At 49.3% G+C, this 27,687-nt stretch overlaps 1 protein-coding gene across 2 annotated transcripts in view; it reads right to left on the bottom strand.

The window, feature by feature from the left end:
* Window positions 1–144: 144 nt before the first annotated feature.
* The window catches only part of ADAMTS7 (ADAM metallopeptidase with thrombospondin type 1 motif 7), a 79,434-nt gene continuing 51,891 nt past the window's right edge, over window positions 145–27,687 (bottom strand). For both annotated transcript variants that reach the window (XM_082198242.1, XM_082198241.1), the window contains exons 17-24: window positions 27,191–27,317; window positions 26,083–26,296; window positions 22,531–24,306; window positions 20,014–20,166; window positions 18,892–19,065; window positions 17,486–17,632; window positions 17,176–17,335; window positions 145–2,622 (exon numbers count right to left, since the gene is read on the bottom strand). In XM_082198242.1, coding sequence (XP_082054368.1) covers window positions 2,459–2,622; window positions 17,176–17,335; window positions 17,486–17,632; window positions 18,892–19,065; window positions 20,014–20,166; window positions 22,531–24,306; window positions 26,083–26,296; window positions 27,191–27,317 — 2,915 coding nt within the window. In that variant the 3' untranslated portion in view covers window positions 145–2,458. The remainder of the gene's footprint in view (window positions 2,623–17,175; window positions 17,336–17,485; window positions 17,633–18,891; window positions 19,066–20,013; window positions 20,167–22,530; window positions 24,307–26,082; window positions 26,297–27,190; window positions 27,318–27,687) is intronic.

The raw sequence follows: 27,687 nt of genomic DNA, 5'->3' as shown, positions 1-27,687 counted from the left end.
AAGATGGAGCAGGGACAGGTGATGCAGTGAGGCCAATGGTGGTGCCTGCCTTCCTGTTTAGCCATGCTAAGATAACCATAGAGACTCTTCAAGAGGCAGCAGAAATGTTGTGGTGCCGAAACAAACCAACAAAGGCACAGCTCATACTTTGTTGTAACAATTTAATTTAACACACTTGAGAGCTACAGACATTTTAAAAAAAATTAAAAAGACACTCCTCCATAACATCTCCTTGAAAAGAGTTGGTTGTTCTTTTATTCCCATGTATCTGTGCTGAATCACTGGGGAAATTCCATGGTTGGCATGGGAGAAAGAAGAAATTTGGATGTGGTCTTAAATACGGTAATTGGTTTTGTCACTCCCCCTAGACAGAGACAAGAAGACAGCCTTGGTCTGGCGTTGACATAATGCAACTGATCCACGGCTAGTTCTGCTGGTACTTATTGGCTTTCACACTGTAAGGTATTTGTTACCCACCATGCATTGAGAGCAATTTATAACTATTCACACTAAATAACCAAATCTTTGATTGATCTACATCAGAAATGCTGTGGATCTGGCAATCAAACCTTTACATTATCAGCTTTCAAAGAAGTACGAAAATGTTCTCTAGGCATATAGACAAAGATACTTCAAGTGCATTCATCAAAAGTTCACATAATATTATGCCAAATTATATAAATCAGTCTTCAATGGATTTGCAAATTACTTGGCTAGAATGAAAACAAACCTGTAACATAAGGCCATTTTAGATGAGAAAAATTCAGTCCAAATGAAAATTCCAAGTTAAGGAACAATAAATCTTCAGGGCCAGATGGTTTCCCATGTATTTTTTATTTAAAAAATAATAATGACATGTTAATTCCATATTCATAGAAAGTCTACAATGATCCTTTCAGAGAGAGGGTGTATCCCTGACACAAGTAGAATGATGAGGCCTTATTGGACTTCTAGAAAAAACACATTGGCAAATTATAACTTAACTATTGAAGGATTTTGGTGTTATGCCACCTTTGCACCCTGAAAGAATGGGGTTTTGGTTACGATGTCCATATATAACATGACTGTTGCTGTGAACTGAAAACAACAACAGTGGAGTCCTGATCATATTTGCTGGATTGATTACCATTCCAGACATGGAAGGAAGAAGGAAGTATCACCCATTTCTTCATCCACTGGAATTTCCCAACATCCCTACCTCTGGGCTCCCCCCAGATGTTGAGCTCCAGTTCACAGCAGCCAGCAAGGCCATTGGTCAGGGTCCTGACACAGGGATGATGTAGTCCCAACAATGCTTGGAAGGCCACAGGCTTCCTTTTCCTTGCTTAACACATGCTAAACACCCAAACGAAACTATCAGTGCACGATAGAAAGCAATGAAGTGTTCTTAAATCAGGTGCCTTCTTGACAATAAGGATATTGATATGATACTACAAATGCAGTCCCAACTTCCAGGGCTACATAAGGGGGGTGGGAACCAGAAACTGATCTTGATAGTCTTGGGCTTTTTCAGGGTAACCAAGCGAGCAGCCTAGAGAGAAAGGGCAGCTCACCCTGACAGATACTGAACTGCTGAGCCAGAGAACAGGGCATTAGATATGGAGGATTGTTCAGTCGGTAGAGCATGAGACTCTTAATCTCAGGTTCGTGGGTTTGAGCCCCACAGATTCCTGCATTGCAGGGGGTTGGACCAAATGACCCTCGTGGTCCCTTCCAACTCTACAGTTCTATTATTCAAAGACTCAAGCCAGAGAGGTTAGCTTTAGTTCAACTTGAGTGAAAACCAAACAACTCTTAACCCCAATGCTTTGGTCCTCCCAGCTAGAGCAAGTGTGATGACCAGCTGGCTCAGCGAGTTTGTAATGGGGGACATTTCACTGCCGCTTTGAGCTCCTCCCACCAAACACCAGGGAGAAAGGCATCCCTATCACAACGAATGCAACCAAACAGTCAAGCGACTTGGTCAGGTATGCTGGATGCCCGTTCTTACAAAATACAAAAAAAAATTGCGTTTGTTTCCTGTTTGTTTTTTTAAAAAAGAAATCACTCAAGTCAAGAGTTTTGTGCTGGCCTGCCAACACTGAGTGAAACCTGAATATACCCGACGATAGCACCAGATATGTTTCTGAGATCATGCCAAGAGTTATTGCTTTTGTAGGGTACAGCGCGTGGCCTTGCAGAGCAGATTCTCCTCTGCTGCACATTGGAGGGCAGCAGACTTGGGTAGCCCTGAGGGCAGTTTGGTGAGAGGAACTGGAGTTAAAGCACCATGCCTGTCCAACCTCGGTGAACAGCACCAGCCAAGGTCCCATGGGAGGACGAAGAGGAGAGCAATTGGACAGAGACGGTGGCTGAGCTGCCTTCAAAGCAGCCCGTGAGGCGTCTTAGGCAGCCGTTTCTCCCCGAGGCCACCGCTGGCTTCTTTGCGCCTGAAAGGGTCCTGAGGTGATGGGAGTGCTCACTTCCGGGAAGCCCGCTCGTTCCCGCGGTCCCGGGGGCCATTGCCCTGCTGACGGCACGTCTGGCAGCACTGGAGGCTGACGGTAGGGAGGTGGCACCTGCCCAGGAAGAGCAGCGTCTGGCAGAAGCTGAAGGAGAGCCTGTCGCGCTCGCAGGCAAAACCTGCAGGAAGAAAACAACATACCGAGATTTGAGCAGTGGCGTGTGATTAATTATTTTTGCAAGGGAACGGTTGGAGCTAGAGGCACCAGCTTGTGAGGGCCATTGTGGGGGGCAACATTGTACACATGAGAATCGTGTCTCCCCCCCTAAGCCAGGCAGAAGCTTCCTGGGCTTTGGGAAGGAGGTGCCAGGGTTCTGACAGGATGCTGGAACTCACCTGTCCTGAATCTTTCTACGTCCAGCTTCATTGGATACCCATGAGTTCTGCTTGTTGTGACAGAGGGAGAAAAACTTTCTCTCCTTTGATTCACATAGTCTTCTCCCATTAGAGCCAGGAAGGGAGAAGAAGGGTTTGCCTTTCTCATCCCACAACTGGGGGGGGGGGAGGCACATCTCAGTTCCCACACTCTGCTGCCCATCTTCTGTCCCCTCCCCTTCCACCACCTGAAGCACTCATGCAAATGCCCCCCCAATCCCATCCTGCCTCTCCTGATGTGAAACAGATGCTGCACTGCTGGAAGGGAGTGCATCCCACCATCACTCATCTCAGATCTGTCCATATTCAGGATAAATGTTCCCCTGGGTGAAAAAACAATGGAGTGCTAAAAACCACATTGCAGCGATTGATGTGGGAACAGGGATTCCGCCCCAGATCTTTCCCGTGGCTGCCTAGATCATGGTAGGCAAACTAAGGCCCAGGGGCCGGATGCGGGCCAATCGCCTTCTCAATCCGGCCCGCGGACGGTCCAGGAATCAGTGTGTTTTTATATGAGTAGAATGTGTGCTTTTATTTAAAATGCATCTCTGGGTTATTTGTGGGGCATAGAAATTTGTTCATTTCCCCCCAAAATATATTCCGGCCTCCCCAAGGTCTGAGGGATAGTGGACCAGCCTTCTGATGAAAAAGTTTGCTGAGTCCTGGCTTAGATCCTCACTAGAAGAGGAAGGGAAGGTTTGTGCATCTCATTCGCAACCTGGAGACACTCCTCCCATCCACACCACCTGCTGCTTTACACACACACACACCAAGCAATCTCTGCATGTTCTTTCTCATCAGAAAGTAGCCCCTGTGAACCTCTGTCAGCCTGTTCCAGTGTTCCATGCTCACAGAAATCACCACCACTCACTTTGGAAGAAATTTATGTCACCAGCAGTGAAATCTGCAAATACTAACTTTTTCAAGATCATCTCTTTTCAACTGTTATAAGAATTTTAAGGTCATATATTAAAATAGTAAATGTTCATAACTGTATATATAAACCACATGTCTGAAACTACACCAAAAAGGTCCTGAACAAATAGACCTCAAATATTTCTCTGCAGGGTCAAAGTGGGAAACCTCCCCATTGTCTTTCCCCTCACAAATCCTGTCCTCACAAATCCTGTCTCAAGGGTACATTCAAGATATGAACAGGGTGTGAGCCTGTGACCTGTGACCTAGATTCGGGAATTAAGTAGTTATAATAACAAAAGAGTGGCCAAAACCCAGATAATGCAATCTGGTAATTTGCCAGATAGGAGATAAACAAAGCACTCAGATTTCTGTTGTAGACTGCCTTTTATGTGATGTAGGTATGATGTTTCTGGGGGTGGTCTTGGAATTCAGGGCGGGCAATTTAAAAATGTCTACATAAGGGCTTGTGCGCATGGCTCGGGGTCTTCCTCCTCTCCTGTGTGTGGGGGAGCACCCTGTTGCAACAGTTAATAAAGATCAGGCTTACTAGCTGCTTTGCTTCTCAATATTCTCTGGTTGGTCTCTGTTATTTTCTCCTACCGATAGAGAACCTACAAAAGGACTCTAAAAGGAGCAGTTTTTTTATTTTTATCACAACTATAAGGTGGGGAAGATCACATGCACACTAAGGAATAGGGAGCCACTTTTCAGACTCTTGTGGATTAGGATGACCTCAGGCTTTGGCAACTTGTTACAACTGGATCCATTGCCTGAATGATGATCTGTCTCCTAATCTTCCACTATTTTCTTTTTTTTAAAATAGCTTAATTTACACCCAAGAGGCTTCCTCCAGACTCTTTATTTCAGCTGTGCTAATCCTCGAGAAGCCCCCAGCCCTCAGCCCCCAATGCTAATATGGTGTGAAAGTTTGCTTTTGGCTGTTTGGGGGGGTCAGGCTGGATGAGGAGGAGTGTGTGGGATCAGGGCCTTTTGGGACACACAATTTAGTTTTGTATGCTTGCTTTTAAATTATGCTGATTTTCTCTACATATTATTCATAATTATTTTACTGGGGTCTTCCAACAAAGAGATTATTGAAGCTGTTTATAAAATTCCTTAACCAGCTGAAAGATGGTTAAGAAGGTGCCTGATGCTGTTAAAACTAAGCCCGTTGTCAGAGAAACGAACTAAACTTCATGCTTGAGAGACTGTTTTGCTTTTGTATTTCCATCACCCCCAACCTCTCTCCAATGTAAAGGCTTGCAGTGGAAACAGAGCCAGGACCATCGGTTGACAAGGCTTCCCCTCCAGCACAAGAGTGAATTTCTGCTTAGCCCATTATCTCAGGCGATACCAGGTGAGGCCACCCCACCCCCACCCCATCGCTAATCATTTACAGCCAAGAGGAATGGCCTGGGATTAACCTGCTGCTCAGTGATGTGGAATGGGAACCAGGAGGCTTGCTTGGATGCTTGGCAAGGCGCTCAGCTCCTCCAATGAGCTCATGATCACTTTCTCTTTCCCATCACTCCCAAGGCTCAGAGCTCATAAACAGCTCACTGAGCACTGGGCTGACGCAGCCAGTTCCTCGCCTAGCGCTCCTCCAGCATCCCTTCCACACTGTGCATTTAAAGCACTCTTATACCACTTTAGGACACAGGTGGTGCTGTGGGTTAAACCACAGAGCCTAGGGCTTGCCGATCAGAAGGTCGGCGGTCCCGTTGCTCGGTCCCTGCTCCTGCCAACCTAGCAGTTCAAAAGCACGTCAAAGTGCAAGTAGATAAATAGGTACCACTCCGGCGAGAAGGTAAACGGCATTTCCGTGTGCTGCTCTGGTTCGCCAGAAGCGGCTTAGCCATGCTGCCCACATGACCCCGAAGCTGTACGCCAGCTCCCTCGGCCAATAAAGCGAGATGAGCGCCGCAACCCCAGAGTCGGCCATGACTGGACCTAATGGTCAGGGATCCCTTTACCTTTACCTTTACCACTTTAACGACCATACTTTTTCACCCCTGAAAAATGTAGTTTGTGCAGGGTGCTGGGAGTTGCTAGGAGACGCTTAACAAACCAAATGTGCAAGCCATGTAACCCCAAAGGCAGGACATGAGGCTCAGCTCTTTGCCATGCCAGGCGTCCTCAGTCTGAAAAATGCACCTGAAAATGGTTCTTACTTGGGGGCGGGGAGGCTGAGGAGATGGCTTTGAGAAAGGGAAACTGCAGTTCCCAGGAGTCTTTGGGGAAGGTCATGTGCTTTCAATGGATGGTGTGTATTGCGGCCACAATAGCCCCGAACTGCTACTAGACAGGAGCTTGATATTCCAAATGGGCCGTTCAACAATTCCAAATGGGTAATTGGTGAGGTGTCTTTTTAACTTATTGGGTTGTACAAGGGACAAGAAAGGCAATCAGGATTAAATAGCTGGAGTGTGTGTTTATTTACGACAATGATGCTGAGTAGACACTGCAACAAAACACCCCGCATGTGTGGGCAACCCCAATTCCACAATGAAGTCTCCCTGGGAGCCCCCCCAGAGAATTAGGCAGCCCCCCCTGCCAAGGCAATGGCTGAAGAGAGAGGTTTCTTTTGCCTGCTGATAAAAAAAGTGTCTGGAACACAGGAGCTATTTCCTAGTCCATGGAGATTAGCAGTCATGACCTCGCACAGGTCAGAGGTTAAGACCTCTAAACCTCTGGCTCGCCTGCTCTATCACAGGATAAACCTTCCCTCGCTTTTGCAAATCACACATCAGGAAGTTTATTTTCCTGCAGTGTTCAAGTATTGTGAGTGAATAGCACCACCCTGCACAAAAAGGCAAAGCAGCTGTAGCCTAACCCTGGAAAACAAATACAAAAGGTCTGGTGTGTTTTTATAAACACACCCATGCAACAAACAGGTCAGCAGTCTGGATGGGCAGCCTGCTGGATCAGTATCCTCTTCTCACAGGGGCCAAACAGATGCCCATCATGGGAAATCCACAAGCAGGATCCGAATAGTCCTCTCCCCTCCTGTCCTTTCTAGAAACTGGTATTCAGAAGTATTGCTGCTTCCAGATGTGGAGGCAGAGCACAGCCATCACAGCTAGTGAGCCCATCAATTTGTCAAATCCTCTTTTAAAGCTATCCAAGTTGGAGGCCATCACTACCTCCTGTGCAAGGGAGTTTCACAGGTTAACTATGCACTGCGTACAGAAGTGCAGTGGTACCTCTGGTTGTGCACGGGATCCATTCTGGAGCTCCGGTCAGATCCCAAGGTGTGCATAGCCAGAGGTGCCGCTTCTGCGCATGCGTGCATGGCAAAACCTGGAAAAATACTTCCAGGTTTGCTGCATACATATCCTGAAGCATACGTAACCGGAGGTGAATGTAAGTAGAGGTACCACTGTACTGTGGACGCTCGGGTTGCGAATGTGATCCGTGCGGGAGGCACGTTCGCAACCCGCAGCGTCCGCAACCTGCAGCGCTGCGTCTGTGCACGCGTGGGTTGCGATTCGGTGCATACATAAAGCACAATTTAGCGCTTCTGAGCATGCACGAGCGCCAAAACCCAGAAGTAACCTGTTCTGGTACTTTCGGGTTTTGGCACGCCCATACCCGAAAATGCGCAACCTGAAGCATCTGTAACCTGAGGTATGACTGTACTTTCTTTTATCCGTCTTCAGTCTTCCCACATTCAGCTTCAACGGACGTCCGCAAGTTCTAGTGTTATGAGTAGGGTTGGGCGATATCGGCTTCTCAACATCATGATGTATCACCAGCTAAACATCACAATATAGTGATACATTGTGAAAAGCAGAGGGAGGAACATCCAGCATCAGTTCCAGCCCCACGAAGAAGTAGGTAACCAAGGCCCAACCACAATCTACCACTGGATGAAGGCGCCATTGCGCTCTGACCCTCAAACCAGTCCTGGACGATGTATCAATACATCACCCAGGCCTCGACTGCAGCTGCTCTGGTGCTGTTCTCCAGATTAGTCTGAGCAGGCCTTTGTAGTTTTCCAGCTGCAGATCGTGATTATTCCTGTCGGGGGCTGGAACCAGGAAGCTGCCTTGTACTGCATCAGGCTGTTGATCAGCCACAGGATACCTTCAAGTTCTCTGCCCCTAAATCACACATCAGGAAGTTTATTTTCGCTCCCGCCGCTCGGTCCCAGCGCCTGCCCACCTAGCAGTTCGAAAGCACCCCCGGGTGCAAGTAGATAAATAGGTACCGCTTACTAGCGGGAAGGTAAACGGCGTTCCGTGTGCTGCGCTGGCTCGCCAGATGCAGCGTTGTCACGCTGGCCACGTGACCCGGAAGTGTCTCCGGACAGCGCTGGCCCCCGGCCTATAGATGTGAGATGGGCGCACAAACCCCAGAGTCTGTCAAGACTGGCCCGTTCGGGCAGGGGTACCTTTACCTTTAACCTTCTCCAGCCTCTGGTGCCCTCCAGATGCTTTGTACTGCAACTCCCATCAGCTCCAGCCAGCATGGCTGCATGAAGCTAGGGATGATGGGAGCATGACCACATGGGCTGGGGCTGATGAGAGTTGTAGTCCAAAACATCTGGAAGCCAACAGGGTGTGAAGGTAGTCACTGGGTCACCATTATAATCTGAAGGGGGTTTACTTTTTGGGAGGTCTGTGGATACTGCCTTGGGTAGATTGTTGGCTTGAGACTCATACCTGTCAACAGTCCAGATTTGACCAGTGCACGCCAAAATCACGATTGGATGTCCTGTTTTCGGTGCCAAGTTCTCACGCCAGTCAGCTGGCTCCATGAGAGCTTGGCACCAAAAGACTCCCACTCAAAAGAAGGTGCCCATGGAGGTGGAGGGAGGAGCTGGGCCGCCTCCGCCAGGCCCAGACACCATGCCTCCTGCTTGGCCATGCCCTCACCAAAGGAGACGAAGCTGACAAAGATGAGGATGATAACAGGGAAGAGGAGGAACAGGAGATGCTGGTCTGGCGCTGAGGGAGCTGCTGCTGGAAACAGAGACAGGGAGCTGGGGTGAGGAAGCCCCAGCTGGCTTGCATGGGAGCACAACACTGAAAGCCACACATCTTGATTTTAATCAGTGGGTGGTTGGAAGGTACGGAGACATACAAACTCCTAACCCATTAATTTTAGATCCCAAGAACTTGTAGGTTTTACCTGCCATTTTTAAAAGCCGCTGGGACAGCTATGGACATCGGAAGCATTTGCCCATTTAAGAAGAGCTACAATCCACAGGATTTACTGTGTGGTTCTGGGGCCAGCACCGATAGGCCAGCCTTACAACATGGAATTTCTCCAACTGGGGAACAAACATTGGCAGCTTTTCGTGTGGAGGAGATATTTTGCAGCTGATAATGTAAGCGTCTGTTCTCCAGTCCCGTCCCGTCCCCCCCACCAGACAGGCAACTTAAAAGCATAATGCTCAACAGCGAAGCAAACTGAATATTTTAATTAAGGGCTGGTTGAGTCCCTCCGTGCCAAATCATACTCAGCAGAAACTCACAAGGTCTCGATGGGATCAAATCCCTCTTTGGATATTATTCAGAAGGTTTACTCCTAAATCTGCTGCTAAGCCCGGAGGGAAGAGGTTGAATTTTTTCACAGGGTCACAGAAACAAACTTTGATGCACATTCCTAGATAAGGAAAAGGCAGCTCGGAGAGAGGGAATTGCCGGGTCAGCTTTAAAAAGTGTGCAGTAGAGCCAAACTAGGCAATGTCTTAGCTACTTAGCGGTACTGTTAAATGCTTTTTCATTCCCTCCAGAAGATGCCAGCATGGACCAGGACCTCAGCATGGGGATCTGGGGGCTTTAACCCTTTCCCAACTGGAGGTTCCCCCCAGTGCAAACTGCAGGCAGGAGGAGACCAGTCCAGATTGGGTGCAGATCAAAGGGGAAAACAACCCCCATGGTCTTAATCCATATTGTGCTTGCTCCTTGCAATCTGTGTAAAAAAAGGAAAAAACATCCCTGCATGTAAGGGTACAGATCCATAGTTCATTGTAACTTTGCAAAATATAGTGATGGCCTCTGCTTTGGATGGCTTTAAAAGAGGGTTAGACAAATTCATGGAAAATTAGGCTATCTGCATAAGGCCACAGTGGCTGTGCTTTTTCTCCAGAGTTGAGGCCTGAAGGTCAGATACTAGGAATCACAAGTGAGAAGAGCACTTCTCTTGCACTTGGGTCCTGCTTGTGGGCTTCCCATAATGGCATCTGGCTGGTTGTCAAGGACTGGATGGATGCAGAGGAATGGGGTACCAGTTGGGGAACCCTCCCCCCCCAGGGAAGAAGACTCAGAACCAGAGTACTGGTGGTGGGACTATGATGAGTGGTCAGAGGGAGAAGCCTGGGAGGAGGAGGTGGAGGAGGAGAAGGAGAAGGTGGAGGTGGTGTCGGAAGCTGAAAAGGTAACAGGGTTTAGTGAGCAGGAAGAGGCTATGGCAGAGAGAAGCCCAGAATCAGGGGCAGAAGAGGAGGCTGGGAAGGGATGGGGCCAAGCAGCAGCAATGAGGCAGGTTGCTGAAGAAGCCAGGGGGTCTCCCCCTCCTGCTGCGACAAGCTCCCCTTCCTGCCTGGTCTCCTAGAACCAGAAGAGGTATGAAGAGGGAGCCTCAGGTTGCTGGGGAAGGAACCAGGAAAGGACCCTTAGAGAGAGGGGGAAAGAGAGCAGGGTCCTTGCAACTGCCTCATTGGGACAAGACCTACTGGGAAGAGTTACTGTGATCATCAGGCCTGCACTTCTGGTTTCTTTGAATAAAGAGTAAACTTCATTCAATGTTTTTATTGCTGACCTACTCCTGACTCTAGTTCCTGATATTGTTCACTGTCAGAACAGGAGGCTGGATGCTAAATAGCCCCCCTCAGGCCACTGATCTGAAATTTTGGGCACATGTGCCCAAGGGGCTGACTCCTCCCCTCTGAGATCATGGACTCAGAATCAGGGACATCGTAAGTTTCACATGTGAACCCAAGGGGGTTTACACATTTGAATTTGTCAGTGTGTCAGATTTGTCAGATACCTACTCCAAGTCACTTCCAGATGACCTGCTTCTTGTGCCTTCATCCTCACTTGTTTGCATAGCGTTTGTGGGGAAGTGACATGACACCTGCTGTTTAATGCACAACCATCCTGGTTTGCAGAGAGGTTCTATGTTATAGATTCGAGCACTTCCTGGAGTATTTCCCCATCGCCTTCCTTACTCCAAAAGCCAAAGTCTGGGGAGAAAGTGGGCTTGCTACATAACAGAGGGCATATCAACACCTCCCTTCCCTTTGCTTTTTCCAGGCACAGCCTGTGCTTTAAAGCTCTGTCTCCGAGTTCCGCCCCCCTTTTTGCTCCAGAGCTTTCCCTGCAAAAACTCGATCTTTAGTGCTCCATTGGCACAAACATCAATCCATGGAAAACCTGAACTGACATTTGCTCTGACTGAACACTAAAGAGCAGGTTTTACCAGGGAAAGCTCTGGGCAAAAAAACACAAAAACTTGGACATCGAGCTTTAAAGTGTGGACCTGTGCCTTGAAAGAGCGGGGCAAATAAGTGCAGATAAGCCAAATCCATGTCAATCGGCTTTTAACTTGGAGCGTTTCAGATCCTGCGGCCTCCTTCAGTGGGTGGGACGTGCTAGGATGCCGTTTATGTATACAAAAGTTGTTAGCTTTCGTTTTGTTCTAGTTTTATATTGCTTTTCATTTTTGCAGTATATGTTAAGTCACTTTGAGCTTACTTTTCGTAAAAAGGACAACTAATAAGTGTCAGCAACGCCACCACAATTTGAATTTGCTAGTATGCAACTGAATGCCACCTGCAAAATAGTAGCAGACTGGAAGTCGTTTGCTTGGCTTTGCCTTTGATCTTAATTGCCTTTGTAATGTGCACCTGTCGGTTACCCACCCTGGACCTCTGGACTAGGATGGGCTATAAATCCAATCAATGCTACCACAGAAAGGGGTTTCAAAAGTGGAGGCAGTGCTTTCTAATTTCTACAACACATCAAAGGAGAATTCAAAGGTCTTCGGGGCTTTATTAAGAGTTTTGGGGTCCCAAAGCAGGGGCGGCAGCTGAGCTGCAGACCCTTTTCTCTCTGGGGCAACGCAGACAGAAAGGAGCAGCAAGGAATCGGGGGAAAGAATGTCTAGTTTGACCACAAAGGTCTCTTTCAGCTCAGCAAACAATGACATCACTGTGTCAGAGGTTACAGCTAGCCCCACCAAACACCCCCTCCTACAGCATCAAAGGGGCAAACTGGGGGAAGGGAGCAAGTGGATATTATCCTCTGGAGGAGCCCCCCAGGCCTGTAAAGAGACATTTCTGCCTTTCCTGGATCTTGAGCTGGCTCTTACTGGATCCCCTTTGAACACAAAATCACCTCCGTCCCTTTGTCTGGATGGATTTTGCACTTGGATTTTGCATTATTAGACTCAAATGTTTCCATGGAGATTCCTCCAGGGAGGAAGAACTGTACCTTGGAACTGGTTCCTGACTAGAGCAGTCAGGAAACACAGCCACGGAGTTAGCCAAGAGTTGCAGAGGATGATGTTCTCTCTCTGCCCCCCTGCCCTGCCTTGACTGCTACCATCGGCTCCTGCTCTGAGCACCGCCTGAAAGATGCCACAGGAAGCTGCGGAGAAGAACGCCTTGGGAATATTGCTTTGGTGCCTCTGATGGAGCCCTGCTTACTCTCGGCAAGGCCTCTTATCTCCGGCCTTCAAGAGGGCTCTTTCAGGGAGCTATTTCTGCAGGAAGGACCCGGCATCTGTCTCTCTGCCAATCTTAGCAGCCGAGAGTCCTTCTCCCAGGGCAAGACACCTCTTCACACACACACACATACAGGACGCTCAATAAATGATCGCTGTCAAGTGGCTCATTACAGGGACTAACCTGAGCATAAAATGGAAGGACTCATGGCATTAACACCCCAACAGTTGCGATTTCTGCACTGAAGAGGGTTGGACTAGTTGGAGTCCCTTCCAATTATGTGATTCTAAAAGATATTGCATCTCCACTGATCACAGGTTTGTATCCAGCACAGAGCAATCATGTCTACGTGTCTCCAGCCACCAGTCTGCTTCCAGCTCACTCATATATATATATATATACACTGGCTCTTGATCTCCAACAAAGCAGCTAGGTGAGGAGTGTGGAGGAACGGCCTACAGCTTGGAGGGCACCACCCCACCCCCTAGTTGTAGCTCTTGCTGAGATAGTTCAGTAAGGACAGCATGAAACTCTTAATTTGAGGGTCAAGGGTTCGAGCCCCACATTGGGCAAAAGATTCCTGTGTTGCAGGGAGTTGGACTAGATGACCACAGGGGTTCATTAATTCTACAATTCTATGCTTCTAACCCATCTCATTCTTTTGGGATGCCAATGAGGACACTTAAGTGGCCAGCTAAGGTTGTTGTCTTACTAAGAAACTTGTCTGACTAGGTCAGCGATTTCAGCCAGCCAGACTGTTCCCCCCCAAAATTACAACCTTCCAAATGCCCTGGGGGGGGGACACAGAACATCCAATTTTTTCCCCTCACAAGATCTCAGTAGTCATTTTGGGTGCTACAATCTCAAGCTGTGTCCCCCCCCAAACCCCCCCACAAATTTTCGGGGTGAGAGTGAGGCGTAGGTCACATGATTCACCCCAGAGAACGTGTTGGAAGCTGCGTGTCCTGGTTTTGAATCGGGGAAAGTTGGAAGGTATGTTTCCAAGCTGTTTGGCTTTCAGCCTAACATGCAAACCAGTTTGCACACACATGTGCCTGTACACATGCTTTCACTCAGTGCATTTTAAAAGCAACAACTTTTCCCTGTGACAGGAAGGGGAAAGCGGGCTTCTGCAGCGACTGAAGGATCCTCCTTTGGTGATTTGCGCAATCTTGTTTCATGGCTTTCAGTTAATTTATCCCTGTTAGTTATAAAGTTTGGCTCCTTGTTCAGTCTTGAACTGGAGGAAGCTGACAAGCCACAGCTGCACAGTGTAACACACACACACACACACACACACACACACACTGCGCTTCCTTCTTAACATTCTGTGTTACTACATTTTTATTAGCCTTTTGCAGCTGATAAGAAGCAAGTTTATTAATAGCCTGATCTTCCACACAGAGAATCCAGCATGGGTTTATGGGCTGCTGCTGCTGTTGACGCTTCCCACTTCCTAAAGGGAGGCAGGATGCTGGGAAGAGAGGCATCACCACCTGGGGCAAAGGGCCTGCTTCCACTCAGGCGGCTCCTAATGCCACACAATCATCACTTTTGTGCTATAAACTATAAGCAGAATCACCACTGACTTCTCACCCCTGGGAGCGGGGGGCGGACAGAGTCCTCTGTGCACCTGTTTGGGCCTCCCACCATGTTCCCCCATACACTGGGGGCACTGCAAGCAGGGATTGCCTCCTCCCCCTTTCACCCGCCCAGTCCAAGGCTACTTTCCCAGAGGCATCTGGCTGGCCACTGCGAGAAGAACATGCTGCACTAGATGGGCCCCCTAGCAGCCAAGCTCTTCTTCGTTTAATATGAATCCTAAAATGGAACCTCCACAGACAGAGACAGTCTACCTTAGAATGCTGGAGAACAAGCGTGGGAGAAGGCCGTTGCCCTGGGGGCTTTGGGGCATCTGTTTGGCCACTGTGAGAACAGGATGCTAGACTAGGATGCTTTGGCCTGATCCAGCAGCCAGGCTCTTATTATGTTCTTAATTGTTTTCAAAGCCGCTGCTTTGATCATTTAATTATCAGTTTCTGGAAGCTACCGTATTTGTCGTTCTATAAGACGCACCAGACCATATAAGACACACCAGACCATATAAGACACACCTCTATAAGACGCACCTAGTTTTTGGAGGAGGAAAACAAGAAAAAAAATTCTCAATCCCAGAAGCCAGAACAGCAAGAGGGATCGCTGCACAGCAATCCCTCTCGCTATTCTGGCTTCTGGGATAGCTGCGCAGCCTGCATTCGCTCCATAAGATGCACACACATTTCCCCTTACTTTTCAGGAGGGGAAAAGTATGTCTTATAGAGCGAAAAATACGGTATGCCTTCAGAGGGGTAAAGAAGCAAGGGGCGGCTGAAATTCATACGGTGCCTGTCAGGTTCACCAGTTCTCCCCTTGCAGAAGCGGCAACTTTAGTCATGCATACACAGCCATAGCAGAAGCCAGAGACTTCAGTTGTTTGGTTCCTGAAGCTTTTCTTTACCTGGTCACAACCCCAAACACCATTTTAGTGTAACACTGCTGGGTTTCCAGAACAGTTTCAGAACATAAACATAAAAATAAGGACAGAGGGGAAGAGAATTGCCCTTATACAAATCTGTGGTGTTAGTTTTCAACATGTTCAGCTGTTTTGAGTTCATTTACAAATTCATAGCTGCTAGGAATCCAAGGAGTGTGTTTGTTGTGTTTCTATCCTGGGAGGTTATTTTGCAGATCATTTTCCCTAATGCTCCACGAGAAGGCTGTGAATCCCATATTGGGGGGTTGTAGTAGATGAGCCTTGGGCTCCCTTCCAACTCCACAATTCTATGACGTAAGACCACTCTGCAGCAGCCTGCCTGGGGTTCTGGACTAAAGACCAAAGGGACCGGACACCTCTGTGCCCAGGCCTGCAGCTTTAGCAAGGATCTGACTTCATATGGCAAGCGGACGAGACTTTCCCCCTCCCTCCAGAGTTCAGCAGGATATGTTTTCTTTCCCATCAGCGCTTCCTGCCCTGGGCCATAAACCAAATATAGGCCATTAAAAAACCCAGAGTCTTTAGCCCTCCACATTCCCTCACATTGTCTTGCATCGTTTATGTGGGGGGAAATCATGACCCTATACATCAAGGCCATTGTATATCCATCATCACCGCAGGATCTGTATTCCCACTTTATCTCTCAGCGCTATTACCATGAGTAACAAGTATTCTTCTGGAGAGAGGCATTTGTTGCAAGGCTAACATTTCCTGTGCCCTGCCCTTGCACAGAAAACCAGTGTAATCTTTTGGCAACAGCCAGGACAATTCTACAGGCTATGCTGGATCAGGCCCTCGGGAGCGTTTGCATAGTTTGCATTTTTGGACCAGAAGCAGGCAGGTGGTGCTGGACCTCTAAGTGGGGAGGGTGGAGGGGGGTTGCACCAAAGGGGCTTGCTGGGAGGAGATCGACATGTACTCTTTGCACTGAGTGGCTAAGGCCGATGGGAGAAGTGGCCTTTTCAGTGGTGGCTCCACACTTATGGAATGCTCTCTGCAGGGAGGCCTGCCTGGCACCAACACCATCTATTTTAAGGCACCAGCCAATTGCTTCTATTTTTACCCAGGCCTCAGCCCTTAAGAAGGTAAATTGCATGGGGGTGGCAGGGAAAGAGCTGACTACCTTTCCCCTGTTGCTGTGGCTCTGGTGGAATCTAGACACATATTAAAAACACTGTGAAAATGCTTTTAAAAAAAAGTTTTGAAAAATATATTGAATTTTTCTAGTGGCACTTAAACCATTATATTTGCAGCTGTATAGCTGAGTCCCCTGACTCCTGTGGGAGAAAATTCCCTTTGTGGGTTCAAACCAAACTGCCTATTAGTCAGACTTTATTCCGTAATGCAGTACGGGACAGAGCCCCAAAGTGTCTGTGAGAACATTCCACTAACACCCCCTGCCCCATATATGAAATATGCAACATCCTGGCTGCTTTACTCTCTAGCCAACCACTTCTGCCACCCAGCACATCGCCATCTCTTCATCTAACCATGCTCCTTGAAAACACTGACTCAATATAAAGCTTTTACTGAATGTACAGAACCCTCCTTGTACCTTATCTGCAGCTGTTTTTTCACTCTAATATCTGGTTAGGTTCCTCCTAAACTGGTTCTTACCAGTTCCGTGGCCAGAGGCCAGACTCTTGTGTCCTCACTGCTAACACGTCTTGCAGAATCTCTAATTCTCCCACCCCTCCACCCTGTTAGAATTCCTGCTCCATGATTGCAGTCATGGGATTTTTGTCTATCACATGACGGTGTATGTTTTGACTCCACAGAGTGGGAAGTGACGGACACAGGATGTTTGTGTTACTGTGTTCTGTGAAGTGGGACTATTGTCCTTTGTTCTTTTTCTCTTTGCTGTCTGATGCTAGAAAGAGAGGGAGCCATGTTGCAGTGCTCCATGTGTGTTTATATGTAAATAAAGTAGATTAGCCAAAATGCTGAGTTGCTGAGGTCTGTTACGCAAACTGCGCAAACTCTGCAGGTCCCTAAGTGTGCTGATGTCTGTTGGCATCGGTCGCTGTGATGTTCAGGCTGAAGAAAGCTTTTGAAGCTTCCGAACGAACAACCAGGAGGGAGAGAACATGCCAGTCAGGCATGTGTCTCTGCCAGGGTCCTACTCGAGTGTAGGACGAGCCCCTGACACGCCCATCCCACCCCACCACTTACTTGGTGGGCTGGGGCTGCAGTCCTGGGGGTTGCACTTCTGCGTGTTCTCCGGCCATGGTTCGTGATCGCAAAGGCTGCTGTCTTCTTCCACCTCCCCAGTCTTGGTGTTCATGCATTTGACCTGCCTCTTCTGGATGCCTCCCCCACACATGGCCGTGCACTAAAGAGATCAAAAAGGACTTCAGACCACCCAGCCACAGCCTGCCCTGGAACACCCCAAGGAAGGGGGGGTAGCACCCTAACTTCCAATCATCAAAAGCATTCTGGATTCCTTCCCACCAGGGATTCAGGAGAAGGACTCCTGGCTTACCTGCCCCCAGGATCCCACTGTCCACTTGGTGCAGGGGTGGACGTTGCAAGGCCTGGTGTTGTTTGGGCGGAGGGCTTCATCGCACCGTCCAAATTCCGGGCAGGTCACCAGGCGTTCTTGCTCCCCTCCTCCACACAGCTCAGAGCACTAGCAGGAAACAGGCAGGAGTCAGCTGAGAAGGAAGCACCACCAACCCACAACAGTGGACGCAGGCGGGTGCTTGGGCAGAAGCTAGTTCTGAGCCAAGGAGCAAGCATGGCAGTCAAAACAGGAGTGGGAGGCCACACAGTAACCTCCATGGGCTTGTCTGCTTATTGGGCTTCCCGTGGAGTAAGGAGGTCCATTCAGGGCCGGGGCAGCAGATGTTGAACTCCAACTCCCAACCAGCCCCAGTTGACAGGGATGCTGGGAGTTGCAGTCCAATAGTATCTGGAGGGCGTCATGTTGGCTACCCCTGGTTTAAGGCACATCAGTGGAGCAGCAGCCTGCATTTCCTGCTCTTTGGGAGCTTCCAAGTCTTTGGGGAGAGAATGTATTTGCTAAAGCAGATCAGATCTCAGGAAGCATCACCTGGCAGAAGACATTCCTATTAAACCGAAATGGCACAGTAGAAAAACTACAATTCAGTGCCCTATACAGCTTAGGTCCAAGCTATGTGAAGGACCGTCTTTTCCCATGCAAACCTGCCTGCGCTCTGAAATCTTCAAGGGAGGCCCTTCTCTCAGTCCCACCACCCTCACAGACATGCTTGGTGGAGACACAGGAGAGGGCCTTCTTGGTGGCTGCTCCCAGGCTTTGGAACTCTCTCCCTAGAGAAGCCAGATGGGCTCCCTCCTTGCTGTCCTTCCATGATCCAGCGAAGACTGTTTTATTCCAACAGGCTTTTGGGAACTGACTGGGTTTTTTTTAAGGAAAAGGCTTTTACGAGAGCTGTGGTGCTTTGTTTTGTTTTTTAAATCTGTATTTTAACAGATTTATTTTTATATTGTTCTTAATTCAGCTACTTTTCAACAATTGTTTTTAGTTTTTTCGTATTTGATTTGTGTTGTTTTGATTTGTGGAAGCCACCTTGAGTCCCTGTCGGGGGGTTAAGATCAGCTATACTGTAAATAATTAATAACTACAATAACTACAAGTGAGGGTGGGGGGGTCATTCATTGTCTTTGGAATTTATTTTCCATTCAGCATTATGGTAAAAACGAATGGATGCTACAGAGGGTGGAGATCCAAGTCACACATCATCACCACCACCATCATCATCATCATTGCAGCCTACTCAAATCTGGGGTAAGAAAGCAGCAAGAAAAATTGGAGCAAGACGTCCACACCTCACCCCAGCACAAGGGAGCTCTGGGTTGGGCTCACAGCCTCCTCCCCTCTCTGCTTGCCCCCTACCCCCGACTCACCTCTCTCCAGGTAGAGGTGTACCAGCCGAGGCACAGCTTGCTATTGCAGGGCATCTGGGTGAGGGGCTTGTACAGCACAGCCTGGCAGTGGAAGGGGCGGAGGGGCCGCTGGTCCCTGCTGTCGACGCAGTGGGTGTCCCGGACTTTCACACCACCTCCACAGGTCCTGGAGCACTGGGTGCCAAATAGTGCAAAGAGAAGCCGACTGAGAGCTGGCCCCTGTCCGTTGTGGAGTGGAGGGATATTCGGAAGCAGACTGGCTGCTCTCAAAAGGAGCCTGTTTTGGTTCCTACCTATTCAATTCCCTGCTGTCCCGTCCCCCCATGGTAGGCCTCCCCCCATGGCAGGCCCCTCTCAGGTAGGCCAGCCTGAGAGGCAGGGAGTGGCCTCAGGTCAAGGCTATCACGGAGGATAAGACTATCCGTGGTAATTGGCCGCCAGGGCCGACGCTACCCTAAGGCATTCTGAGGCAGTTGCCTCAATGGCACACTGGAGGAAAGCGGACAGGGGCAGCAGGCTTAGGCCTGCCTCCATGCCTCTTCCCTTAAAGGTGAAGGGACCCCTGACCATTAGGTCCAGTTGTGGCCGGCTCTGGGGTTGCGGCGCTCATCTCGCTTTATTGGCCGAGGGAGCCGGCGTACAGCTTCCGGGTCATGTGGGCAGCATGACTAAGCCGCTTCTGGCGAACCAGAGCAGCACACAGAAACGCTGTTTACCTTCCCGCCGGAGCGGTACCTATTTATCTACTTGCACTTTGACGTCCTTTCGAACTGCTAGGTTGGCAGGAGCAGGGACCGAGCAATGGGAGCTCACCCCGTTGCGGGGATTCCAACCACTGACCTTCTGACTAGCAAGTCCTAGGCTCTGTGGTTTAACCCATAGCGCCACCCGTGTCCCTTGCCTCTTCCCTTACCCACTGTTAAATTGCAAAGATCTGAGGCTTTGGCTCCAGTTGAAGTCACTGCATTTTGGGGTTGGAACATACTTTGGAAGTCATCAAGTGCAGCCTGCTGCTACGCAACATGGAGCAAATACTTTAAAAAATGATCAAGAGGGGTGTGTGAAGACGAGCCCCAGAGACCTCCTTGGCAAAGGGCGTTGCCTGAGGTGAGTTTTGCCTACTTTGCTCCAGTTCCCGACGCGCCAGCTAGAACACGGCCTCAAGTAGCACCTCCGGGCAGGGATGGGCTTCCGGGCTGGGCTGCAGTCTTGCTCCTGCCCTGTGCTGCAGCGCACTGTTCTCCAAATGGCACCCAGGCCACATGTGGTGGAGCACTGGAAGAAAGAGGAAGCCCTGTTAGCACCCAGGCCTCCTCAGTCCCCGTAATTCGACGGAGCTGGGTTTTCACTTCCTGCCTCTCCAAGCAGGGCTAGGGAACCTCAGGTCCTCTCAAATGTGGTCTTCCGGTCCTCTCCGCCTGGCCCTCCTGACTCTCCCCAAGCCACACCCCTTCTGGCCTTGCTCCACACCCTCCTTGAGTATTTTGCCCTAGCTGGAGCTCTGGGGATGCTTCTTGATGGTCTGGATGGAGGATAAAGAGGAGGGTGAGAATGTGTGGGGAAGATAGCCTACAGAGGTTTTAAAAATCCATACTTGTTGCCCCACCCACTTTTGCCTATTGCCCCGCCCACTACCAGCATGTGGCCCCTGGAAGGCAACCTTTGAGTTGAAAAAGATTCTCCAGCCCCTCTACCCAGTGGCCCAAACTCTTGCCCATCCCCATCTGCCACTGCCTTCTAATACCGCCTGCTGGAGCTTCTTGCAATCACCAGAGTCCCAACAGGCAAAGAGGCCACGTGGTCTGAAAAGACAACCTTGGACCCAAGACAGGGTCTTCTTTGCACCTGCAACCCCCCTCCCTTCCACCTCCTCTAGACCAGGTGTAGCCAACAAGGTGCACAGCCTCCGACAGTTCTCTGATGAAAATAGGGACACCCTAGTCCATACCCTCCAACATTTCTCCAATCAAAATAGAGACGTCCCCTCCAACATTTCTCTGGTGGAAAGAGGGACATCCTAAAGAAAAGAGACACATTCCAGGATAAACTCAGAAACCAGGACAGCTTCTGTAAATCTGGTACTGTCTCTGGAAAATAGGGACACTTGGAGGGTCTGCAGGTGCCGTCCAGAGGTGGTTGGACTACAGCTTCAGATCTGAGAGTCCTGCACTGGCTGCCAGTGAGCTACAGTGTCCAATTCAAGGCACTGGTGCTAGTATTGTTGTTGTTTAGTCGTGTCCGACTCTTCGTGACCCCATGGGCCAGAGCACGCCAGGCACTCCTGTCTTCCACTGCCTCCCGCAGTTTGGTCAGACTCATGTTTGTAGCTTCGAGAACACTGTCCAACCATCTCGTCCTCTGTCGTCCCCTTCTCCTTGTGCCCTCCATCTTTCCCAACATCAGGGTCTTTTCCAGGGAGTCTTCTCTTCTCATGAGGTGGCCAAAGTATTGGAGCCTCAGCATCAGGATCTGTCCTTCCAGGGAGCACTCAGGGCTGATTTCCTTAAGAATGAATAGGTTTGATCTTCTTGCAGTCCATGGGACTGCAGTGCTAGTATACAGAGCCCTAAAAGATGCGTACTTAAAGGAGAGCCTTACTCCATACATCCCAACTTGCTGTTTATGATCAGGTTGGGGGAGCTTCTTAAGCATAAGAAGCACCAACTGGATCAGGACAGTAGCCCATCAAGTCCAGCATCCTGTTCTCACAGTGGCCAACCAGCTGCCCCAATCGGACCCGAGCAACTCTCCTCTCCAGTGGTTTCCAGCAACCGGTATTCAAAAGTGTTGATGCCTCCAGCTGTGGCGGCAGAGCATAGCCAGCATCGCCCTTGGATGGAAAGGGCAGTGTGAACATGGGAAGGGGCTTTATCTGTCAGGACCCCCATCTCTGGAACTCCCTTCCAGACAGCTCTGTATAGGGAAGTTTTCTTAAAAAATGTTTTATTATTTTTTATACACTGTACGTTGGAAGCAGCCTAGAGTGGCTGGGGCAACCCAGTCAGATGAGCGGGGTATAAATAGGAATATTGCTGTTGTTGTTGTTGAATAGGATGTCCCTATTTTCAACGGAGAAATGTTGGAAGGTATGATGTCATTTTAACTATTATATATTGCATATGTCCTTTCCCCTTATGTTTTTTAGCCAATCTAGGCACCCTTCAGGAAGGTAGGGGGAGAAATATAAATTTAATACATAAACAAATAGCAAATAAATAAAATCCCAACCACCAGCATAGCCAGTGATTGTTGTCTAAACAATTTTGCTTAGAAAGTCGATGAGAGTTTTGATCTGTTTTTAGACTTTAAAAGCTTTTAAGAAGTTTTTAATTATTGTTGTTAATGCTTCTTGTCAGTAGTTTTATTTTTTTAACTGCTTTGTGGTTTTGGGTGTTTTTTTTTTACAATCAAACAATATGTACATTTTATGAAACAAATAAATAAAAATAATTGCAGCCCAACAACAACTGGAGGGAACCGGGCTGGCTAACCCTGCTCTGGACAAGAGTATGACCCAAACCCTCCCACTTTCTGCAGAGCTGAGCTCTGGGGAAAGCAGGCCGAGTGCCAAGGGGCTCAGAGCCAAGCAGAGAACTCCCTGCAACGGCAGGTATCCTCTCCTTCCGGCCAGGAACTTGCCTCACTCCAGTTTCCAGCTTCCCAGCTGGCATTCAGAGCAGCTGCGACAGTAGCTGGAGGAGCCACCGAGAGCGTCCTCTCCTCCTTTTCCTCCTGGTGCCTTGCAGTCGTGGGCCTGGGCCCGAGACCTCCATGGCTGCTTGCAAACATCCAGTGAGCCCCATGGGGGGCACTTTTATTTCTGCCTCCAGAGAGTCCTTGGTCCCCCACACTGGGAGGGATATGCTCAGCATCCCACTTGGTTTTCATTCCAACAGATTCCTCCTTCTGCCTTGGTGCAGGTGGCATGGAAGGGACAGAGCCAGAGGAGGAGGGCCCCCACTCCAAGGACGTCGGCTCAGTCGGCAGCTGCCGCCCCAGTGAGTTGGGACTGTGTGGCATGAGCAGAACGCGGCTGGAAGGGGGCTGCCTCTCAACCGTATTGCTGTCAAGCCCAGGTGGCTCATATGCAAAGGTGGGTGGGGGCTCCAGGGAGGGAGACTCGCCCTTGGCCTTGACTACATCAGCAGGAGAGTGCTGGAGGTCCTGTGCATCTGCCGCAAGGCTCTTGCTGTTTGCCACGTCGTACGGACTCACACCATCATCAAGCTTCTTGCTTGTCTCGCTTGGGACCTGAGCTGGAAGGTGAAGAGTGGTTTCAGTAGGACCAGGCAGTGGAGAAATGAAGTTCCCATGTGTCCCCTTTGATGCTGTTTCTGCAGTTCCTGCCGCAACTGTCCTAACCAGGGCTTCTTCCATTCTGCGTCCATCACCAACGTCATCTTTGAGATCAACGATGGCCCGGTCTGCACCACCACCTTCTCCACGGCCCAACAAGCCATTGTCTCCGGTGGTGCTGAGATATGGGACCTTTGAGCCTCCAACGTCTTCCTTCCAGCTCTTGTGAATGCTAAAGTCATGGTCTTGACTGGGGCTGCCCTCAACAGAAGGTACGGTTGGAGTCAGGAGGGTCAAGTAAGGGAAGATCACAGAGGGGGCCGTGTTTGCTACCTTCCCTTCCCAATGTGTGGTGTCTTCTTGGGCACGATTGACATGGGTATTGGTGCCAGAAGGGAAATCCGTTGCAGCTGCAGAAGTGGAAGAAGGAAGATCTCCCCAAATGGCTGGTGGGTTCTCCTTCACGTTAACTGCCATGGAGGAGGTCGGAGAGACAGCAACGGCTGTACCCAAAGAACCATGCCAACTGACAGCAGTGCTATGCTCTTGAAACCCACTGGTTACCCCTTTGCTATTCTGACCAACAGCTGGAGATGTTGGGCTTCCATGGTCCATCTCTGGCTTTACAGTAGAGAGAGAATCAGGAGCCATTTCTTGAGGGTCCTCTTTCACGTTGCTGACCTTCTTCACCCCAACATCCGGCAACAAGTCCTCTCTCCCACCACCTTTGGCGTCAGCTGGGTCGTAAGACAGATCTTCATGGAAGTTGATAAAATTGTAATCATAGTAAAAATCATCCACAAACACATTTCCCTTTTTGTTGTTGCCGGGCGAAAAGTCTTCTTCCCTTATGGCATTGAGGTCTTCAGATTTGGGTGACAAAGGGCTGAATCGAGGGATGGGGTGGCTTGGGATGAAATTGATCTCATTGTACAGCTCCCGGCTCGAGGAACCAGAGCCTGACCAGTCTGGGAAGATGCTCTCGATCTTGTTCCAGCAGGGCAGCAACGAACAGGCAATTTCAGAGGCTGGTCTTTGCCCCGGATCACAGCTGGCTCTGGTATTATTGGGGCAGTACACCAGGCGATGCTGTATCCCACTTCCACATGTGACCGAACACTGTATGGGAAAGGAGAGAGAAAATAAGGAGTGTGAGAGACATCAATGGCCAACACCGTGCTGGTAGTTTCTCTATGTTCTGATCCTCCAAGAGAGATAGTGTGGTATAGTGGTTGGAGCAGTTGATCCCAAAGTGGGTGGTAGCTCCCCCGAGGGACAATGGGATTACCTAGGTAGGTTGCTAAGAAGTGTTTGCAAGTGGGAACAGGAAGTGTAAATGATTATCAGATTTGAAAAAGCTGGTATCAATGGTTTGTCCATCAATTTTGTTGTAGTAATTAAACTAAATAGTTTTAATTGATTTTATATATGTGTGTGTGTGCAATTAGTTGTCACTGCTTTGAATTTAATTGTGTTATGGTCTTCCTTAGTGGGTCATGCAAACCACTATTCTAATAATGCCTTTTATAGGGTAGGGAACACTGGGGAAGGGCTTATAAAACCAAGGGATTGGTGGCCCCCAAAAGTTTGGGAACCACCAGTTAGAGCGTCAGACTAGGACCTGGAAGACCAGGTTTCCAATACAGTGGTACCTCGGGTTAAGTACTTGATTCGTTCTGGAGGTCCGTTCTTAACCTGAAGACCACTTTAACTAATGGGGCCTCCTGCTGCCGCCGTGCCGCCAGAGCTCGATTTCTGTTCTCATCCTGAAACAAAGTTCTTAACCTGAAGCACTATTTCTGGGTTAGCGGAGTCTGTAACCTGAAGCGTATGTAATCCGAGGTACCACTGGATCCACTTGGCCATGACCTCTTGGCCTAACCTACCTCACAGGTTTCTGGTGGGGATTATAGAAGGTGGGAAGAGAACCATGTATTCCCCACCTTGGGCTCCTTGGAGACACGGGCGCTGGAATATAAATGCAGTAAATAAACAAACCTGGTGCCCCAGTTGTAGTCCAAAATTTCTGGAGGGCACCAGGATGGGGAAGGCTGGTTCATGCAAAAAAGGGCCAGAAATCATTATAATCCAAGGTCATTTGCTCTTTCCACTACAGAAGCTCAATCTAAACCCAGCCGTCGTTCTTCAGTTTCAGGTCATCTTTGTTTCCTGACGAAGCTTGGCTTGCATGGAAAAACCCAGACAGCTGGGGGGCTGGCGGGTGACCCTGGAGGGGGCTGGCACCCAGTGACTTCATAGGTCGTTTCTATTTGGGGTTCCCATCAAGTACCACCCTTCATCCCAGCAAGATTCCTAGCTGAGGGGGAAAAGAGCGAGTGGGGATTTGCTAACAGGGAGAAACAAAGCACAAGAAGGATGTTTGTTGCGGCTGAGCAGATAAGAGGTCTTCTGACCTTTCTCCAGAGTTCCAGCAACCCACATACCGAAAATAGTTTCATGCCACAAGGACATGTGACTCGCTGCCAGCCACATTAAAAGCGGAGTCTTTCTGTACGGACCCTGGGAGGGAAAACCCGGATTGCCCAAGGCCAAGGATGTTGGGCAGCCTCCTCTGTCCTCTCCCAAGGACCTAGCGAGATCTCTGGTGGGGCTTGCTCTCAAGTGCATTTGGATTTCAGAGTACAGTGTTGGCCTTTGCCAAATTTGCAAAAGCCATGGTTATTTATGCAATGGAGAATCCTCCAGTTCCTGTCTGGAGGAAGGTAGGAAGCTAGCTGCTTTATAATGATCATGGGGTCCATCTAGCTCAATAATTGATTTGACAGCTGCCCTTCAGGATTTTAGACAGGGGCCATTCCCAGCCCTACCTGGAGATGCCCTTGTGGATTGAACCAAGACTCGCAGCAAGGGTTTTTGTGCTCGGATTCTCCTCACCTTGGACCAATTGCCAGCCAGCCACCGAGCCGGGCAGAGGACCTCTCGGTTGCAGGGGGCCGTGGCATCCGGCTTGGAGAGATGTTGGCATTTGCTGGCTTGCAGAGCCCGCTGCTCATCCAGTGCCACGCTCTGGATGCAGAGGACGGTCCTCTTCGTCAGCCCAGTGTCCCCACAAGTGGCAGAACACGCCTGCCACTCGCCAGCCCACCACCTGGAAGGGAGTGAGCAGGATAGATAGATAATTTATTATGGTCGAAGACCAGCTTATAAAACACACTTGGGGGGTACAGCCACAGAGGTAAAACAGACACTTAAAACAATGTACAACAATAAATTTAAAAACAATGTACAACAATAAACTATCCCAGGGGGTTGACCCAGAGTCACCCATGGAACCGAGTTTGGGGATTTTCATGGTGGACTATTTTAAGTTGGGAGATGGTCTGCGCCTACAGATCTGTACACAGAATCTGGCGACCATCCAGGTCATCTTCTGATCTTTGCCTAACAGGAAAAGGTCAAATTTTTGCTTTTGCGGGAGGTCAGCGAGCCTCACCAGTAGGGGATCAATGGTCTTACTACGTGCATCTTCATAGAAGGTACATCTAAAGAACAAGTGTTCTGGGCTTCCTATCTCTCCCAATGGACAGGTGCAAAGTCTCTGAGCATACGGGACTTTTCTAAAGCTGCCTTCCAGGACCGGCGAGGGAAGAGCCGAGTTTCTGGCAAGTGTAAAGGCCCTTCTTGCATTTCTAGATACGAGAAAGAAGAGATATGTTGCCGGTGCGGCTATATCTCTCTCGATATCTCCAATTTTATAGTCGGGGCACCTTGCGCAGTCCTGTTGTCTCTTGGTGTCTAATAAGGAGTTCAAGGGTTAGGCTAGGGAAAGAGCAATTAGACGTCCAACTCTGGGAGCATGACCATTGCAAGGGTTTGGAATAGATGACCCTTTGGATCTCTTCCAACTCTACAATTCTGTGATTCTAAGAGGCTCCTTTCATACTTATTGGGGAACAGGATGCTTGGCTCAATGGACCATTGACCTGATGCAACATGCTCTCCTTATGTTCTTGTGGTTTAGATGCAGAGGAGTTGAGCTGACCTGGCAGGGCACGGCTCCTCACTGCAACTCTTCTGCTTGTCGTCCGGCCGGCTAAGGACGTTGCAGTAGTGCTCCTCCACCATCCCAGCCACTTTCTCCATGCAGTGCACAACCTGCCGCTGGACCCCTGAGGAGAGAAGGAGGTGCGTATCAGGCACGCCCCATGTGCACAGTGGTACATGCTGGCAGGCCAAGAACTAAGGATCAGTGGGGTGTAGTGGTTAGAGTACTGGACCAGGACCTGGCAGACCAGGGTTCAAATCCCCACTCAGTCACGGCACTTGCTGGGTGACCTTGGGCCAGTCACTCCCTCTCAGCCTAGCCCACCTCACAGGGTTGTTGTGAGGATAAAATAGGGAGGCAGAGAACTATGTATGCAAGGTTGCAGGTTCGGTCCCCATAATGGACAGCTGCATATTCTTGCACTGCAGGGGGTTGGACTAGATGATTCTCAGGGTCCCTTCCAATGCTATGATTCTATGATTAAGTTATAAAAC

Source organism: Podarcis vaucheri, assembly GCF_965113315.1.
Source record: "Podarcis vaucheri genome assembly, chromosome: 14".
In the NCBI taxonomy this organism is placed as follows: domain Eukaryota; kingdom Metazoa; phylum Chordata; class Lepidosauria; order Squamata; family Lacertidae; genus Podarcis; species Podarcis vaucheri.
Note: the sequence above shows the minus strand (reverse complement) of the source record. Positions and strands in the feature narration are given on the sequence as shown.